At 37.5% G+C, this 21,127-nt stretch overlaps 1 protein-coding gene and 1 pseudogene across 2 annotated transcripts; one reads left to right on the forward strand and one right to left on the reverse strand.

The window, feature by feature from the left end:
- The first annotated feature begins 784 nt into the window (after nucleotides 1-784).
- Nucleotides 785-5,967, forward strand: LOC307172353 (leukocyte elastase inhibitor-like; annotated as a pseudogene). Its single transcript, XR_013824101.1, has 6 exons — nucleotides 785-963; nucleotides 4,060-4,131; nucleotides 4,311-4,594; nucleotides 4,812-4,954; nucleotides 5,042-5,209; nucleotides 5,322-5,967. The product of XR_013824101.1 is annotated as a leukocyte elastase inhibitor-like (transcript).
- Nucleotides 5,968-12,438: 6,471 nt separating this feature from the next.
- On the reverse strand, nucleotides 12,439-19,732 carry LOC307172357 (leukocyte elastase inhibitor-like). Its single transcript, XM_079894670.1, has 8 exons — nucleotides 19,557-19,732; nucleotides 19,142-19,318; nucleotides 15,643-15,714; nucleotides 15,323-15,463; nucleotides 15,119-15,236; nucleotides 14,755-14,897; nucleotides 14,488-14,655; nucleotides 12,439-14,375 (listed from the first exon to the last, which is right to left on the reverse strand). Exons 2-8 carry the CDS (start codon nucleotides 19,307-19,309, stop codon nucleotides 13,974-13,976), a joined length of 1,212 nt encoding a protein of 403 aa, XP_079750796.1. The 5' UTR covers nucleotides 19,310-19,318; nucleotides 19,557-19,732; the 3' UTR covers nucleotides 12,439-13,973.
- Nucleotides 19,733-21,127: the final 1,395 nt, after the last annotated feature.

The following is a 21,127-nucleotide window of genomic DNA, read 5'->3' on the forward strand; positions in this document are numbered from 1 at the left end:
AGAGTGTTGCACTTCTGAGGAAGGAAAACTCAAAAACAACAATGTTTGCAGAGATATATATAGATATATTTTTTACATTTTGTAAAAAATAAAATAAAAAAAATAAAAAATTCAAAACAAAATGATGTTTGCAGAGTTTTTTTTTTTTTTTACCACTTTGCAAGCCTGCAAAACTCTGTTTTCAGAGTTTCAAAACTTTTTTTTCACACATTCGCACACCAGTTTTCAGATCACCATTTACAAGGTTTCAAACCTGGAAAACAGACTAATACAATGGGAGAACACTGACAAATTTGAAACTCTGAAAAATTGTTTGCGCAACATCGTAAAAAAAAAAGTTGCAGTTCTGAAGAAGGAAATCTCAAAAACAACAATGTTTGCAGAGATATATATTTTACATTTTGCAAGCTTGCAAATCTTATTTTTCGATCTTGCAAAACTTTTTTTTGTAAGATTTTGAGTTTTCGAACACTTAGTTTCAACCTTTCAGAACTTTATTTTCAGTTTTGAATCATGGCAGGATATTAATCCCATAATGGTTGAGTAACCCGATACGTTTGGGCTGGATTTGATAGGCTCTTCAGGGCGAGACAACGTTTGTAAGAATGAAACTTCAGTGACTCAGCAGATCATTCTTTCACCTCTGGGGAAACATCATCGTTCCTGCTAAAAAAACTAGGTAGTGCTTGAATAGAACAGACTACTGAACTGAGCAATGCTCTGTTTGGGATGTTCACATTGTTATGCTGATCATCTTTCTCGCTCTCTCTCTCTCTTACTTTCTAGCTTGTGAAAATGGAGCCTTTGACTGCAGCAAACACACAGTTCTCCCTCAACCTGTTCGAGAAGATCAGCGGAGGAAACGCATCAGGAAATGTGTTCTTCTCTCCTGTCAGCATCTCCTCGGCTCTGGCCATGGTGTCGCTCGGTGCAAGAGGAAACACAGCAGATCAGATGATTAAGGTGATCTTACAGACTCACACAACAGTAAAAGTAGACTGAGACAGAGGAACCAGGAAGCAAGTTAACACAACGAGTGCATGCGTTCCAGATTTTAAAGGGGTCATGAACTGCATTGTTTCATTATTTTTTTATGTTTCCTGGGGTGCACTTATGAATTTAGTATGATTTTTACACCAAAAATTGTCCAAATATATAAATAAAAGGCATTTTGCTGCTCACTCCTTAGGAGTATTACTGCCACCTACTGGATAGCCTACATGGGTGATGCATCTGTTTTTTGTTTTGTTTTTTTTGTACTCATGTTTCAAGTAGCCATTACTACTACCTGTTTTAGTGTCGCGCTGGTAAATGGACCTCACATCCTATTAATGCTTTAATACAAAAGAACTTAGCCTACCTTTCAAATTTTGTTAGCTAATTAATGTATCGGAGCAACTACCGTACCATGTAATACACAAGCAGAGAAAAGACTAAGCTGATTTAAAAAAAAAAAAAAAAAAAAAAAAAAAAAACCTTTCCCGCCCCCTAGGCCACATCATAGATTGTAGGGTGATTCTGCCTCTTGTCTTTGGATGCTTTAAAAATGACAAAATTGAGGCGAGTTATACTGTAAATTCTATTTAAGTACAAACAGAAAGAAAATTGTGATGACCGCTTATTAGTGGAGAAAATAACAGCAGAGTACACATTTCCATAATAAAAAAGAAAAAGTATTTAAATCAGTACATGCTCAAATTGCTGACTATTCACTGGTGTTACGGACCCTGGTCTAGGTCAGGGAAGTAACAAACACAATGCTTCTCAGTTAGTCTTTTTATTTGACTTTTCTTGCTCTCTTGATTGTTTTCGGAATATGGTATCTCAGAGTTTACAAAGTGTTTTGAGTAAATCAAATAAATCAAATGAAGCAAAAACTTAACTTCAGGGGTGAGCTAATGCCAAAACAACAAACAAACAGAGACTAACTTTCCCACAAGAAAGCTAACTTCCCTATTGATCACAAATAAAAGAAACAAAATATACAAAAAAGTACCCTATCTCCTTAACTATCCAGTAAACAGGAGAAAAGTGAAGGCCTTTTGGCCTACAAAGAAAATGAGGCACTCACCCCCTACGGCTTCTCAAAGTCATGTAGCTTGTATGTAACAGATGTAATCAAAAACATTGAAGTTTCTAAAAACATGTCACCAAAAATTAGGTGGCTAACAGCACTCTGTTAACTCTACACAGAAAGAGCACAGCAGACATTGTATTACACTTTCACAGGTCAAACACACAGTACAACAAAGTGCAGGCAAAAAAAAACAAAAACAGAGAGCTCCCTCCAGAGGAATTCCAAGGGATTTTATAGTCCAGCCCTCTTTCTCTGGTCCAACCACCAACACTTCTCATTAAGTCCATGACCAATCCTAAAGGAGGAGAAGGAGACAGCAGGAACAACAACAAAAGCATCACAACCGTAACACTGGACTAAACAATGTGTGCTAAAGACTGAATATTAATGTGTGTGCCATCAGCACCAGCAACATGTGGCAACATCCCTTATACAAACACTGAGAAACAAAATTGTTGGGAAAAATCCTTAGCCGCTCCTAAATCTGAACCCCTGCGAATCGCTTCAAAAACTGGGCATTATCTGTCATACACAACCTTTAAGTGCTTTCTTAAATTCAACAGCGAATTCTTGAAAGCCAGCATTTTGTGCTTTTTAGGTTCGCACAATTAGCAATGCATTCGCCAGGAATCCTTTTTAATGCAGACAATTACATAATCTCCCTCATATATGGCCGTGCGTCATCAGGAATGTCTCTATTCTCAGTCATGTCGACATCGCTAACTCCCTCTGTCTCATCCATAACGTTAATCATTCTTCTTGTTGTCTTCTGCCTTGCTCTGTGGGAGCTTATAGCCTACGTCTGTGGTGCGTGATAGTCAAGAAAATTATACACCAATGGGGGAGTCATGTTTTCTGTTGAAAAAGACATGCAATGACAAGAAATAGTATTGATCATGTCAGCAAATACAGATTAGAATTAAAGTAATGAGCCAGGTTTGAAAATATAAGTAGAAAGTACAGACATTTGTGTAAAAAAATGTGAGTGAAAGTAAAAAGTTGTCAGAAAAATAGTGAAGTAAACTGATACCAGAAAAATCTACTTAAGTAAAGTAACACAGTATTTGTACTTCATTACTTCCCATTTCTGTATATAGCGTTTACATTTTATATATGTAAAAATGCTTTCACAAATGGAAAAATTGTGTTTCCTGAATGAGATCTAATCTGTAGCTGCGTCTGAATCACAAACTGTCTGAGTATGCACTACATTTGAATTTGAATTTACTTCGTGGGCATTAAAAAGCGTGTTATATGAAGTATGAATGTGTATTATGAATGTAATCCAGACGTTCTACATCCACCATGTTGATACTGTCACGTGACCAACCAGCATCAGTTGCGTCGCTTCACTGCCATTCATAAATCCTCTCCCGTGGCCTCATGGGATAGTAAAGTGTCCATCGAATGCGCACATCAGAACCTTGGAAGTAGTAGTAGGTCATCCGGGGACTTTTCGCCAACTGTGTTTCAAATACAGTGCATACTAATCCAGACTCAAAACACTTCTGTTTAGCTGTGCATTTACTGAATGAGCACTGTGCCACTGTTCGTCTGACTATTTGTACTGTATTTTATTTTATTTTTTATTCAAAACTGTTTTAATTATTCTTATTTCTTTTGATTATTTTATTTTCTTCTATGTAAAGCACTTTGAATTACCAATTTGCTATATAAATAAACTTGCCTTGCCTTGCTTTACTCTTTTGGCGTAGGGAAGTATGCGATTCTGGACGCACCACATGTAAATTGAGTTCCAGGCATGGCATAAACTGTAAAGTGCCAGCAATTAATCACTCTTTCCACTCATTTAATTATCAAAGGCCTGAGGGCCAAAATCAACAAAGAATGTGTTTGACATCATCAGTTCTTCATTGTCTTTTCTAGAACATTTGAAACTATTCTAATGAGCATTTGAGAAGTGCATTCACAATATATGTTTAAGTTATCTTTATTAACTCTACCATATCAATGCTGTGTAGGTCCTGGGCTTTAACAATGAACCACCAATGATGCAGCAAACCCAGAATCCTCAGACTCCTGCTGAACTCAAGGTTTTGTATGAATATTTACATCAAACACTAACCCAGTTAACAGGGAACGTTCTCAGAACTTTAGCCAACATTCTGTCAAGGTTCTGTTGCATGAACAGCTGTATTTACTGTAGAGATGCATGTATCCTTTGGGTTCGTCTGATTCAACTGATTAAATCTGATATTGTTGATGCAAACAGAAATGTCCAGAGGAAAAACCTGAGGACCAAATTCATTCCAGCTTCAGCAAGTTCATGAGTGATCTGAACAAACCAGGAGTCCCGTATGTGTTGAGTCTCGCCAACCGCCTCTACGGAGAGCAATCCTACCAGTTTGTTGAGCAATCCTACCAGTGCTGTATTACAGAAATTCCTCGATGACGCAAAAAGCTACTATGAAGCCGGACTGGAGAAGGTGGACTTCAAGAACCAACCAGAGGCTGCTCGTGTCAACATCAACCAATGGGTGGAGACAAATACACAAGGTGAAATCCAGCATAAACTTATTCTCAATTTGAAACTTATTCTACACTCTTACAAAAGTTATTTCATGTTTTTTGCAGTACTTTAGATTCAGCAAAAATGTCTTTTCAAGGGCCATGTTTGGCTTCATGGGTTCTTGAGTTGAGCTTTATAGTAACAATATCAAACCAACCAGTTCAAATCACTACTCAAAGTGAACAATGTCCATTTGTATTTTAGAGAAGATCAAGGACTTGGTGCCACAGGGAGCCATCGATGGGATGACGAAACTGGTTTTGGTGAACGCCATCTACTTCAAAGGAAACTGGGAGATGAAATTCCCAAAGGAATCCACCAGAGATGGGCAGTTTAAGATGAACAAGGTGAGATTTCATGCTCTTTTTAAAATATTTTTAACAGTCATGATGAAATCTGAGGGGTTATAATGTGTTTCCATTAATGTTTGGTAGAATCAAACTGAACCAGTGAAGATGATGTATCAAAAGGAGGACTTTTCTCTGGCCTTCATCCCAGAGATCAACAGTCAGGTTCTGGAGCTGCCGTATGACGGGAATAATCTCAGTATGTTGATCATCCTTCCTAACGAGATGGAAGACGACACCACTGGCCTTCAGAAGGTGATTTGAATGCTTAATTAGCCAGCCGTGACCAGTCAGATGTTTACTTGTGGAGCAGTTTTCATTTTGACTATTTCAACTATTCATCTGACATGTCTCTCTAATTATCCAGCTTGAAAAGGCACTGACCTACGAGAAGCTCATGGAATGGACCAAACCAGAAGACATGCGTAAAAAAGAGGTTGAAGTGTCTCTGCCCAGATTCAAGATGGAGGAAACCTACGACATGAAGAGTCTTCTGATCAGCATGGGAATGGAGGATGTTTTTGATGAGAAAAAGGTGAATCTTTCAGGCATGTCCTCCAACAACGACCTGGTGGTGTCGAAGGTGATCCATAAAGCCTTTGTTGAAGTCAACGAGGAAGGAACCGAAGCGGCTGCAGCCACCGGTGTCGTCATAATATTTGATTGTTGGACCTATCCGCGGGTCTTCAACGCAGACCATCCTTTCCTTTTCTTCATCCGACACAATCCATCGAAGAGCATTTTGTTTTATGGACGCTTCTGCTCTCCATGAGTGAGTCCTGCTGCATGAGACGCTTCCAGCTAGTTTAGGTGATGATCTGGTTAAAATGAGTAGAGGAGACTCGGGACAACTACTACAAATCAACCTGTCATATTTTAGTTTAAGAAACATTTATATGTGCCAACAGATTAGTACCTATTGCAATTTACAGGAGAAAGACTTGAATAGTATAAAGTTATACAAAAGCTAAACCATAAATGTTACTTGAAATAATATAAACATTAACTGACATAAAACAAAATTGAAAAAAAGGAAATCTAAATGAAAATATTACCAAAAACAATAATAGTATATCAATAATAATAAATGTTACAAACTGCTCAGAAAGGCTGAGGATCCAAAGGCAGTAGTTTATTAAAGGGTAATCCAAAGTAGTGATGTGAGCTTTCGAAACACTCCTTCATGAAGCTTCGAAACCTTTACGAATCTTTTGTTTCGAACCAGTGGTTCAACGCGTGTTTTAAAGTGCCAAAGTCACATGGTTTCAGTAAACAAGGCTTCATTACATCATAAATGTTTAGAAACCCATCATTCACTTAAGCCTCGTTTACACTGCAGGTCTTGATGCCCAATTCTGATTGGTTGCCTATATCCGTCCGTTTACACGTTGTGACCCATGTCCGATTCATGTCGTTTAAAACATCAAATAAACATGAATGAATATAAGAAGGAATGTTGTTTTAACCATGGAAAGATGTCAGTACACACCGTTTCTAATCCACCGACATTAATCTACTAACTCTCCTGAATGGCGGATTCGGCGGATGGCGGATTATGATCGGTCAGATCGCCTGTCAATCAAACTCTCTGCAAAGGGTCAATTGATTCAAAGCTTTGAAAAGCTTAATTTCTCCCATCACTAATCAAAAGACGTAATCCAAAACACGGGCAAAAACAATCCAAATAGAAACCAGGGCAGGGACAAAACCATGGAACAGATAATCAAAGATGTGCTCAGAAATGCAGTTGTGACACATACAAGACTTAGAAATGAATGACTGAATTAACCGGACTTATATAGACAGAGTTCACAAGGTTAATAATACACAGCTGACACAGGCAGAGAGTTCTGGGAAACATATGTTTACGTGTTTATGATTGAAGAAATTAAAATCATTGCAGTTGTCTCATTCAGGTTGAGGTTTTGGACGGGTCTCTTCATACTACTGTATAGGGCTGGGTAAAAAAATATTGATTTTGATTGATTGATTTGATTTTATTTAAAAGGGACCATGTGCAATTAAAAACATAAATGTAAACATTTGATGCATTACACCAGAGTTAGCCTTAGGCTAATTTGCATCTGCAGTCCCCAGATTTCATTTTTACGAACCGATATCGATTTTTAAATCCCAAGAATCGATTAGGCTAGTCATCTTGTTTTCAGTTGATGAATGAATGGAACATCGTAGCGACATCCCATCCAATAAATCGCAATAATCTTTGTGCTACTGATATGAAACAAAGTCTCAGATTTCAAATTACGTCCATTTTCTTATGAAATTCAAAACCATAAATACAGTTTCGGCGCTGTGGCGTGAGATCGCTCTGGTGCAGCTCAAGAGAAGCAGAAGCACGTGATCTTCTCTTCCGCCTTAATAACACCAGTTACAGCGCGAAATAAACATGAATGAGCATCTGAAAGTGTGTTAAAAGATAGAGTACAACTTATCGAAATCCGTATCATGTCACATGGAATCGCTCAATCAGTGTTTCAACCATGGAAAGACGTCAGTAAAACAGCTTGTAAACAATGTCATGTGACGTCACATTTACCTCAGAAAAAACATATCCAGTGACCATAAACTCGTCAGTCAGCTTGAAAAATTAACTCTAGAGAGGAGCATTTTGCTAAATATATGCACCATATTACATATTCATTATAATTTTTTAGATTCTTCAATATTAAATGCATGTTTAAATAAATAAAGCAAGTTTATGACAGCCACCATTTAAATGTTTATATTTCATATAACTTTATTATTATAAAAATAAATAAAAGTGTAATTTAAGAGTATGTATACAAATCAGTTAATTTTTACCTTCAATATTATAGTAGGCTAATGAAGCCTATAGGCTACAACTGACTCCCATAGTTTACAGCTTTAGTTAAGAGATTTGTTTTCCTTGAGAAAATTTGCCATGTATTGTACCTGATATCCAAAATAATCAATATTGAATCGAATCGAATTGTGAAATTTGTGTCAATACCCAGCCCTATTACTGTATATGTAATCAAATCTCAGTTTAAAAGAACATTTATGAGGTTACATATTACGGGTATGCATTCACTGTAACAGTATTTTCAACATAAATGAAATAAATCTTTACACTTTTTCAATAAAACCTGCTTTGTTTGAGTTTTTATTGTAATTTTTTCATTGTAAACCGCTGTTACAAATTAACTGTGGTCAAACTTGTGCCAACAAAACTCAAAGAAAACTGGTTTCTGACCTTGTAACAAAAGCCTAGTCCATATAATGTGACAATATGGGTAATAATGTTCAATCACATTCAAGACTAGTGTTGTTTTATAATTAATATTATCATTATTAATATATCATTATAGCCTATTTTATAATTAAAATAAAGCTTAATTTCATTTTAAGTTTAGTTATTTTGTTATGAGCTTTTGTCGATTTTATTCGGGTGGGTTTTTCCATTCAATTTAGCCTTTTTTATTTCATTTTTAGTAATTGATTAGCTTATCAAAATAAATGTATTAATAAACATTTCTTATTTTTAAGTTTTTCCATCTAATATATATATTTTATTTCATCTTTATTTTAACTACCCAAAGTAATTACATTTTTAGTTTTAGTTGAGAATAACAACACTTGTCAAGAGTTGTTTAACAAATAAGAAATGTTTATTAATATATTTATTTTGATAAGCTAATCAATTACTAAAAATGCAATTAAAATAAAGGCTACATTGAATGGAAAAACCCACCCGAATAAAATCGACAAAAGCTCATAACAAAATAACTAAACTTAAACTAAAATTAAGCTTTATTTTAATTATAAAATAGGCTATAATATGATATATTAATAATAATAATGAAAATAATAATTATAAAACAACACTAGTCTTGAATATGATTGAACATTATTACCCATATTGTCACATTATATGGACTATAGGCTTTTGTTACAAGGTCGTCTGATTCTAGATCATGGCACAAGTTTTAGATCAGATTCCTTTTAGTTTTGAGTTGATCTTTGAGTTTGGTTAATATTTAATTGTCAGTCTTTACTCATCTTTTTGTAACCACAGATCAGTTTGTGCAACTTTTATTGGCTTTTCATCAAAACATGACAGTTAAGCTCAAAACTATAAATGAAATGCAGTTTACAACAACAAGCCCCAATCTAAAGTATTCCCGAAATTCATTAAACTTCCAAAGTTTTTCAGCAACTTTTATACAGTAATATTATGAAACATAATTCTCAAATTTAATGGTAAAAATATAAAAAATATAATTTTAGCCAATACATTTTTTGATTAATATACATACATATACACCCTGATTTTACAATCATAAAAATAAACTTATTTTACTAATTAAAATGGTAAATTAATTTCCTCTCTTTCCATGTTTTCCCTCAACACTCTTTTCAGAAACCAGTTTTCTTTGAGTTTCATTGGCACCAGAGTTTGACCACAGTTAATTTGTGAAAGCGGTTTACAGTTAAAAATGACTCAAAATCAGGTTTTATTGAAGAATTGTAAAGATTTATTTCATTTATGTTGAATATACTGTTACAGTGAATGCATAAACATAATATCGTCACCTTCCTAAAATAATTGCCTAAGTCATTTTTTCAGGTTTCTCAGAAAACACAAAAAACTGAATCAATAATTGAATATATGATATTTATTGATAATGTCACTCAAAAAGGTTATGGCAGAAGATGACTATTGACATACTAATAACAATGCATGTCAATTATGTAACGTAACAGAAATAAATGACTTAGGCAGATTTCTGAACATGCCTTTGTGACTTAGGCAATTTTAAATGTTCAACTCTGTCAACAATAAAACACTAACAAACAAACTAAACATCATTCTGAGGAGGCATGTGCATCTCCTCACTTCTACCTCCAGCTCTTCTTTGCTGGGGACTTAATCAAATAAGTTGGCAGAACTGTCTAAATCAGTTTGCGAATCAGTTTGAATGATTTGTTCGGTTTCCTGCACGCACTGAATCTGAAGCGGTTTCACACTCGGACTTATAACAGGAAGATTTAAGAACATCAAGCGTCCGACTGTACTGGCCGTGGACCTACAGTACAGTCAAGTCAAGTGAAAGCAAATCTGCAAATTAATTATTTTGTTTGCCAGCGATGAAGATCTTTATTAGTTGAACATCTTCGTATGCTGTCTGTCTGAATGAATGATTCCACAGGACGATACATTCGATTTCATTTCATTCAGGTAATACATTTTACAACCAAACAGATTATACACTCACCTAAAGGATTATTAGGAACACCTGTTCAATTTCTCATTAATGCAATTATCTAATCAACCAATCACATGGCAGTTGCTTCGATGCATTTAGGGGTGTGGTCCTGGTCAAGACAATCTCCTGAACTCCAAACTGAATGTCAGAATAGGAAAGAAAGGTGATTTAAGCAATTTTGAGCGTGGCATGGTTGTTGGTATTTCACAATCTGCTCAGTTACTGGGATTTTCACACACAACCATTTCTAGGGTTTACAAAGAATGGTGTGAAAAAGGAAAAACATCCAGTATGCGGCAGTCCTGTGGGCGAAAATGCCTCATTGATGCTAGAGGTCAAAGGAGAATGGGCCGACTGATTCAAGCTGATAGAAGAGCAACTTTGACTGAAATAACCACTCGTTACAACCGAGGTATGCAGCAAAGCATTTGTGAAGCCACAACACGCACAACCTTGAGGCGGATGGGCTACAACAGCAGAAGACCCCACCGGGTACCACTCATCTCCACTACAAATAGGAAAAAGAGGCTACAATTTGCACGAGCTCACCAAAATTGGACAGTTGAAGACTGGAAAAATGTTGCCTGGTCTGATGAGTCTCGATTTCTGTTGAGACATTCAGATGGTAGAGTCAGAATTTGGCGTAAACAGAATGAGAACATGGATCCATCATGCCTTGTTACCACTGTGCAGGCTGGTGGTGGTGGTGTAATGGTGTGGGGGATGTTTTCTTGGCACACTTTAGGCCCCTTAGTGCCAATCTGACCATGTCCATCCCTTTATGACCACCATGTACACATCCTCTTATGGCTACTTCCAGCAGGATAATGCACCATGTCACAAAGCTCGAATCATTTCAAATTGGTTTCTTGAACATGACAATGAGTTCACTGTACTAAAATGGCCCCCACAGTCACCAGATCTCAACCCAATAGAGCACCTTTGGGATGTGGTGGAACGGGAGCTTCGTGCTCTGGATGTGCATCCCACAAATCTCCATCAACTGCAAGATGCTATCCTATCAATATGGGCTAACATTTCTAAAGAATGCTTTCAGCACCTTGTTGAATCAATGCCACGTAGAATTAAGGCAGTTCTGAAGGCGAAAGGGGGTCAAACACAGTATTAGTATGGTGTTCCTAATAATCCTTTAGGTGAGTGTATACACATCATTTCTAGCTGTTTGATTCCAATATGGTAGCCTATTCAAATCTTGGCTTTCAAATAATAATAATAACAACAACAACAATAATAATGAAACATAAATTATGACACATAATGCGCATTATTTGAGTTTTCCGAACTTGTAAAAACAAACTTCCCAGGAGAACTTGAATGCACCATTTGGTCCTCCTAACCCTATGATATTGCCTGAACAAAAGCGGTCTAACTGCACAGTGTTGCCCTGAGGCAACAAACAAAAAAACACAGTTTTAGTATATAAATAAAAACAAAATAAATCTTTAAACAATCAAACATACTTATTTACATACTGATGCACATGCATATATTTTTTAATATAAAGTTATTTTAACTTAAACATGTTAAAAAGTGATATTTATCTTACTAATTGGTGGCACTGTGTACCATGTGGCTTTGCTTCATGAAAGGACTACTCCACCCCCAAACAAAAGGTCACACCCACTTCAGCCCCTGATTTCATTGAGCAGACATGTCAGGGGATATTATATAGGCTATTTAAAAAAATATATAAAAAAAATTAAAGGGGTGGTGTGAGGTCCAAAGGGTAGTTTGTTGCCTGAGGGCAACACCATGCCATAGAGGGTTAACAGAAAACCTAATGCTAGCTTCATTGACTTAGCTATTTTTATTGACTAAAATGTGGACTAAAAAAGACAAAAAACTATGCAATATTTATAGTCTAGCCTATATTATAGTAAACCTCATCACTTACCAACAGGGGGTAAGCCCTGAATCATGAAAATAACTTCAGAGGTTGAGTAGCTTTTCGATCTTCTTGATGCACCGGCCATCTTGAAAGGTTTGTAAAATTGCCTAAGTCTCATTGCCTTTTAACTTAGGCAAAATAAAACGGCCTAAGTCACACACTTGACATAGGCGATTATACTATAGGGGTAGAATTGCATGATCTGTTCAACTGAGGATGTGGCCGATTTTACCAGAGGTGGCCAGAATCATGAGGAAATGACTTATGCAAAAAAATCATTTTTGTAAAAAAATGACTTAGGCAATTATTTTAGGAAGGTGACGATATGTAGCCTCATAAATGATTCTGTAAACTGATAGATTTGATTACATGTACAGTAGCATGAAGAGACCCGTCCAAAACCACAGCCTGAATGAGACTCAGGACAACTGCAATGCATTTAATTTCTTCAATCATAAACACGTTTCCTAGAACTCTCCCGGACTCATTATCCCTGATGCTGTCAGCTGTGTAACCTTGTTAAAGCTACACTGTGTAATTTTTTAAGTTGATTCTTAGCAAAAAAACACTTTGTTCTTTCAAAATGATATGTGCTCATTAATGTGTAATTACTTCTACCAACTAATCAAGCATTCTCGTATGCGTAAAATCTGCCATTTAGAATACATACGAGCGAGTCGCTCGAATGGCGGCAGCCATGTTGCGCCTCCATCTTGAAAATACATTAGCCAAAGAGGGACATACCTGGAAATTCAAGCTTCGCCTTTCGCGTTTTTACACTCAGTGGCACCGTGACAAATGCGAGGGGGAGATTACTCGCGACTGCCGGCAGATTTGAAATAGTACGTCCACCGTAGGAGTTAAAGCGCCCTCTGAATGGGAGGGGCTAGAAAGTAATATTCAGTTGGTAGTCATAAACAATTTCACTGCTAGATGGGAGAAAATCCTACACTGTGTAGCTTTAACTCCATCTATATAAGCCTGATTTATTCAGTCATTCATTGCTAAGTCTTGTGTGTGTCACCTTTACATTTCTGAGCGCTTCTTTGATTATCTGTTCCATGGTTTTAAGCCTGTTGCCTGTTCTTCCAGATTTTTCCTGGTATCTATTTGGATTGTTTGCCTGTGTTTTGACCTTTTGCCTGTTTTGGATTACGTTTTTGGATTAGTGATGGGAGAAAAGCTTTGAATCAATTGAACCAATTGCTTTGCAAAATGATTCACTGTTTCAAAACACGCTTCGAACCACTGATTCGAAACAAAAGATTCATAAAGGTTTCGAAGCTTCATGAAGGAGTGTTTCGAAAGCTCACATCACTACTTTGGATTACCCTTTAATAAACTACTGCCTTTGGATCCTCAGACTTTGCGTATCCGAGCAGTTTGTAACATTTATCATTGATATACTATTATAGTTTTTGGTAATATTTTCAATTAGATTTCCTTTTTATTATAGGCTATTTTGTTTGCATTTTAAAGTTTTCGTAATTGTTGTTGTGTACATTGTCATTTTTAATTATTTGAGTACTTCAACTTAAACTAAATGTTTTTTTTTTTTTTCAAGTAACATTTATGGTTTTAGTTAACGATAATGATTAGGAATGAATGTATTTCAAATAATTGTAATGCAGGTCCCACTTAACCTTGTAGGATTAATTTGTGTTTGAAGCAATCATTTTTGTAAAATTTTATACTATTAATTAAATAAGTCTTTCTCCTGTAAATTGCAAAAGATCTGTTGGCACATATACATTTTTCTTAAACTGTTTTGATTTGTAGTAGTCGTCTCGAGTCTCCTCTACTCATTTTAACCAGATCATCACCTAAACTAGCTGGAAGCGTCTCATGCAGCAGGACTCACTCATGGAGAGCAGAAGCGTCCATAAAACAAAATGCTCTTGGATGGATTGTGTCGGATGAAGAAAAGGAAAGGATGGTCTGCGTTGAAGACCTGCGGGCTGATATAACACAAAGTCTGGCCGGCATCGGTGGCTGCAGCCGCTTCGGTTCCTTCCTCGTTGACTTCAACAAAGGTTTTATGGATCACCTTCGACACCACCAGGTCATTGTTGGAGGACATGCCTGAAAGATTCACCTTTTTCTCATCAAAAACATCCTCCATTCCCATGCTGATCAGAAGACTCTTCATGTCGTAGGTTTCCTCCATCTTGAATCTGGGCAGAGATACTTCAACCTCTTGTTTATGCATGACTTCTGGTTTGGTCCATTCCATGAGCTTCTCGTAGGTCAGTGCCTTTTCAAGCTGGATAATGAGAGAGACATGTCAAAGAAATAGTTGAAATAGTCAAAATGAAAACTGCTTCACAAATAAACATCTGGCTGGTCACGGCTGGCTAATTAAGCATTCAAATCACCTTCTGAAGGCCAGTGGTGTCGTCTTCCATCTTGTAAGGAAGGATGATCAACATACTGAGATTCTTCCCGACATACGGCAGCTCCAGAACCTGACTCTTGATCTCTGGGATGAAGGCCAGAGGAAAGTCCTCCTTTTGATACATCATCTTCACTGGTTTAGTTTTATTCTGCCAAGCATCAATGGAAATACATTATAACCTCTCAGATTTCATCATGAATGTTACAAATATAAGTAAAATAATATAAAAAAGAGCAGGAATTCTCACCTTGCTCAGCTTAAACTGCCCATCTCTGGTGGATTCCTTTGGGAATTTCTTCTCCCAGTTTCCCTTGAAGTAGATGGCGTTCACCAAAACCAGTTTCGTCCTCCCATCGATGGCTCCCTGTGGCACCAAGTCCTTGATCTTCTCTAAAATACAAATGGACATTGTTCACTTTGAGCAGTGATTTGAACTGGTTGGTTTGATATTGTTACTATAAAGCTCAACTCAAGAACCCATGAAGCCAAACATGGCCCTTGAAAAGACATTTTTGCTGAACCTAAAGTGCTGCAAAAAACATGAAATAACTTTTATTTGTAAGAATGTAAAATAAGTTTAAAATTGAGAATAAGTTTATGCTGGATTTCACCTTGTGTTTTTGTCTCCACCCATTGGTTGATGTTGACACGAGCAGCCTCTGATTGGTTCTTGAAGTCCACCTTCTCCAGTCCGGCTTCATAGTAGTGTTTTGTGTCATCGAGGAATTTCTGTAATTCAGCAAACCGATTGAGGTGGAAGTGATATTAGAGTTGAGAACATTTCCAGAACCTCCAGTGAATAAACCAAGTCTTACCTCAACAAACTGGTAGGATTGCTCTCCGTAGAGGCGGTTGGCGAGACTCAACACATACGGGACTCCTGGTTTGTTCAGATCACTCATGAACTTGCTGAAGCTGGAATGAATTTGGTCCTCAGGTTTTTCCTCTGGACATTTCTGTTTGCATCAACAATATCAGATTTAATCAGTTGAATCAGACGAACCCAAAGGATACATGCATCTCTACAGTAAATACAGCTGTTCATGCAACAGAACCTAGACAGAATGTTGGCTAAAGTTCTGAGAACGTTCCCTGTTAACTGGGTTAGTGTTTGATGTAAATATTCATACGAAACCTTGAGTTCAGCAGGAGTCTGAGGATTCTGGGTTTGCTGCATCATTGGTGGTTCATTGTTAAAGCCCAGGACCTACACAGCATTGATATGGTAGAGTTAATAAAGATAACTTAAGCATATATTGTGAATGCACTTCTCAAATGCTCATTTTAATGAGTGGAAAGAGTGATTAATTGCTGGCGCTTTACTGTTTATGCCATGCCTGGAACTCAGTTTACATGTGGTGCGTCCAGAATCGAATACTTCCCTACACCAAAAGAGTAAAGCAAGGCAAGGCAAGTTTATTTATATAGCACATTTCATACACAATGGTAATTCAAAGTGCTTTACATAGAAGAAAATAAAATAATCAAAAGAAATAAGAATAATTAAAACAGTTTGAATAATAAAATAATATAAAATACAGTACAAATAGTCAGACGAACAGTGGCACAGATCTCATTCAGTAAATGCACAGCTAAACAGAAGTGTTTTGAGTCTGGATTAGTATGCACTGTATTTGAAACACAGTTGGCGAAAAGTCCCCGGATGACCTACTACTACTTCCAAGGTTCTGAAGTGCGCATTCGATGGACACTTTACTATCCCATGAGGCCACGGGAGAGGATTTATGAATGGCCAACAGACGCTGGTTGGCCAACAATCATCTGACATCCTTCAACTCTCAGTACAATAACGGTATCAGATGTTAGCCAATCACAGCTGTGGGCTCTGAAGTCTCACAGCACACACGCCCCTTTCAAACAGAGAATTCAAATCAGAGGCTAAAATCAGGATAGGAAAAAGCACACAGGATTGAACTCAACACTTGCAATAAATAATGGGGAAGCATGAAAACGGTATGTGTGATGAATGTGATGTAAGGACAGATTTTCCTGCTAAGACCAAACTCATGCAATAAAGCCATAAAACGCACCCTGGACAAAAGATAGCAAAGACAGAGCACAGGACAGACCTGCATTATTGAGTGTGACTTAGCCTGTCCAAACCTTTCTTCTTCCTTATCTCTGCATCCCCCTCTCCCTCCTCCCCTCCTCCCCTCCTCTTCTCGCGAGTCAAGTCACGAAAAGTTCACTAAGAATGTCTATATATCACATATGATGTATCTTGTGAATCTATTTTTTTTTCCTTTTCATGTTTAGTATCATTTTAAGTGTCTCAGTGCGATTGGTAAAATGGTCTTAATTTCATTGCAGTCATTGGTTTAATGAGAAAGTTTGAGAACTTAGGAGAATCCTGTTCTCCTCTCTGGGTGATGTCTCTTCAAGATATCTCCCGAAACCAGGTGCTGGATTGATCCAAAAGAACTCTAAACAATATTTTTATAACCCTTTTGTTCTGGTCTGGTTATTTAAGGGTAGCAGTATTTGGGACCCTTTACCAGGATCATCTTAGCACGTTGCAAGCTCGCAACTATTAAAAAAAAAAAATCTAAATTTGATTATCATTTGAAATTGGAGTCAGATTACGCATAGAGCTAAAATAATATTGAAACTAAATTCCAATAAATTAAAGCTACACTGTGTGATATTTTCCCCCATCTAGCGGTGAAATTGTATATGACTACCCAGTGAATATTAGTTTCTGTTCCTTTCAATTCCGAGGGCGTTTTAACTCCTACGGTGGCCGCATTATTCCAAGATTAGCATGGCTTCCAGTTCGACTTTGTCTAATTCCGCCTTTAAAACTATTCATCACCTGTGATCCGTCGCAGCACAGATTTATGTTACAGGGTAAACAATACTTTTTCACCATTGACGCGAGGAAAAGTAACGCAAGTTATACTAGAGGTCGTTCTGGAGTTATGCTCAAACATGCTATGGTTAGACAAGCAACTATAAAACTTCGAATTTACACAAATAGGCTGAATTACCTGTCGAGAAGAAAGCAGGCAACTTCCGCGTCCGTTTTAAAATCTTTGCTCCTCGTGAGCTCTTTCCATCTGGGAAAATTTACTCCAATATTGACTTTGGTCCTGCTGATTTAACACAGTCTCACCCCAAAACGTCACATACTGACGGGTCTTGACCATACGGCAACATACGACGAAAAGGGTACCCCTTTAATGTCCATGTGTGACGATTCGGGTTATGGGTAGGTTTAGGTATGCGTTAGGGTACCGCTAGGAGGCGCTGCTGGTGCGCTTATGTCTGTGTCTCATATTGACGTTATAGGGTTACCCTTTTCGTCGTATGTTGACGTATGGTCAAGACCCGTCAGTATATGACGTTTTGGGGTGAGACCGGGCTGGCTGATTTGCCTGTCGCGTTGACGTTTTAATTCTCTCTTTCGCTTCCTTGGCGACTCTGTTACACGTCCTTGAAAATAGGCATGATCCTCCATCTTCAGCAATCTTTCAAATCTGCCGGCAGTCGCAAGTAATCTCCCCCCCGCATTCGTTACGGTGTCACTGAGTGTAAAGCGCGAAAGGCGAAGCTTGAATTTCCAGGTATGTCCCTCTTTGGCGTATGTATTTTCAAGATGGAGGCGCAACATGGCTACCGCCATTCGAGAGACTCGCTCGTATGTATTATAAATGGCAGATTCTAAGCTTACGAGAATACTTTATTAGTTGGTAGAAGTTATTCCACATGAATGAGCACATATAATTTTGATAGAACAAAGTTTTTTTTGCTAAGAATCAACTTAAAAAGTTACACAGTGTAGCTTTAAGTGAACTACACTGGAGCGCTGAAAAGACATACACACATTATTCCTTCACCCACCGTTGGATTCCGTCGTTGGGCCAATGGGTGGTCCTTACAGTGATGTTTTAAAAACAGTAGAGCATGTATTTTTTAAATGTAACAAATACGATGATCAACAACCAGTAAATCTCATGGTTTGAGAGATTCATAGGATATAATGTATGGGAATCGTGATGCTTCTGCCCATCCTGGAAGTTGAGGGGAAAGATTGGAAGCTGGAGGAGCTGAACATACAGCACCAGCAGAGGGTGAGCGGGGCATTAAACAAACAAAAAATACAGATTACAGATACCCATGTAAGATATACAGTAAGTGGTGATAATAGAATAGAATGGAATAGAATGAGGCATTTATATAGTGCTTTCATATGTACTACTGTACACCCAAAGCGCTTTACAATCATATCAGGGGATCTCTCCTCAACCACCACCAGTGTGCAGCATCCACTTGAATGATGATCCAAGTAGATAATGATAGTAGATAATACTCCTATTGAGTGAGGCCATTAACGAGGAAGAAGAAGAAAAAGAAGGGTAGAAAAAATAGAAAGGGTAGAAAAATAGAAAGGGTAGAAAAATGCCTTTTATATATAAATGATGACCATTTTTTAATGTAAAAATCCTATTAACATCATAAGTGCACCCCAGCAAACATTATAAAACAATAAAACAAAACCATTCATGACCCCTTTAAATCTGGAATGCATGCAAAGGCATGTGTCACTTCCTGGTCCCTCTGTCTCAGTCTTCTCTCTCGTCACCCTCTTTTAAAAGTATATTGTGTGAGATCACCTTAATCATCTGATCTGCTGTGTTTCCTCTTGCACCGAGCGACACCATGGCCAGAGCCGAGGAGATGCTGACAGGAGAGAAGAACACATTTCCTGATGCGTTTCCTCCGCTGATCTTCTTGAACAGGTTGATGGAGAACTGTGTGTTTGCTGCAGTCAAAGACTCCATTTTCACAAGCTAGAAAGTAAGAGAGAGAAAGAGATGATCAGCATAACAAAGTGAAAATCCCAAACAGAGCATTGGTCAATTCAGTTGTCCTTATGTAAACAACATCACATGCTTGTCTAAGAAAAACATAAATCCATGCATTATCTTTCATATGACAGTACAGCACTAGAACAGCAGTTTTTGCATCATTTTCATCATTACATGTACATAAGTGTAATGTAAAAAATCTGTTCTATTCAAGCACTACCTAGAGTTTTTTTTTTTAGCAGGAACGATGATGTTTCCCGATGTGTCAGAGGTGAAAGAATGATCTTCTGAGCCACTAAGTTTCATTCTTATAAACATTGTCTCGCCCTGAAGAGCCCACCCTCTAAACCAAATCCAGCCCTTCTGTAAAACGTCTCGGGTTACTCAACCATGAGAGGAGGGAATGAGAGGAGATGTGTGTGACGTCACTGTCGGCCGGAGTGACTGCGGTTACGCCCACTGAGTGGCAAAAGACTAAGTAGTAGCATTGGTTTTCAGCGTGAAAAACACACACAACACATCTAAAATGCGAAAGAGCTTTGAGAATAGCTAAGTTTCCATCCACTTGTCAATCGAATTATCTGAAGTTTGGTAAAAAAAAACTCATGCGAATAAAGCTGGTGAAAGTGTGTTTCCATCAAACGGCTTTAAAGCGAATAAAAACCTGTGCGTAATGACGTCACATGCTGGTTTGCGATCAAATTGGTATATCGAATTGATTTGAGACATTTTAAGGTATTTCCATTCATTTTCGCACTGAATCGCACAACATTTAAGCAAACATTTGCAAACAAAGTTTAGTTAGACAAAATGGATCGCGTCATCTACCAACAAATGATCGTTTCCATCAGAGTTTATCGCATAAGCCGTATATCGATCAAGATAAAATCCGATGAGACCGAACGTATTTCATTTGAGTCAATATTCATGAAATTCAATCGAATTTTACTGTTTCCATAAGACATTTTTCATTCGATATAACTTAATTCGGATAAAAACGTGTGGATGGAAACATAGCTATTGACTGTACCAATAGATTTGACAAAGAAATCTGAGATATATTTATACAGACTATCGAAAGCTACAACAAAGATACGCAAATTAATTGCTGCAATTCACAGAAATAGCGACTCCAGGCAGCGAAACGTGGATTTGCAGTTGTCATTTTGTGTCAATATGTTGACTTTTGGGGTAAAATCATACCCTATATATTGTATTGTTATATATTGTATTGACAAATCATCAATTAAATATTTACCATCTTATATTTTGCATAATTTGAATAAACACTAAGTTTTTAAATAAACACTGCAAACTATAAAAGTTTTAGGGCTGGACGATATGATGATATATATAATTGTCACGAAACTGCTCCGAGACTCAAATGCAGCTTTTATTAAGAGACAATCCAGACACGTAATCCAATAAACAGGCAATGGGTCAAAACACAGGTAGGCAGTCCAAACAAACAAACAAAAACAAAACAAGACAGGCAGGGGTCAGAGGCAAGAGAATAGTCCACGTAACAGGCAAGAAATCCAAAAACCAAGAAACAGGAAACCAGGGAAAACGCTCAGAGATGCAGTGTGACACAAACAAAACATCGCAGTGAGTGAAGGGGTGAACCAAGCTTATATGGGGTGAACTAAACAAGAAGATGAGATACAGGTGAATGTGATAATGAGTGCTGATGAGTCCAGGCAGAGAATGATGGGAGATGTAGTCTGTGAGTGAATGTGAGAGTCTGGTGTGGAGTGCCCTCTGGTGGCTCTCAAGGGCACTCCAGCTGGT

The sequence above is a fragment of the Squalius cephalus genome (assembly GCF_949319135.1).
Source record: "Squalius cephalus genome assembly, chromosome: 15".
Classification (NCBI taxonomy): domain Eukaryota; kingdom Metazoa; phylum Chordata; class Actinopteri; order Cypriniformes; family Leuciscidae; genus Squalius; species Squalius cephalus.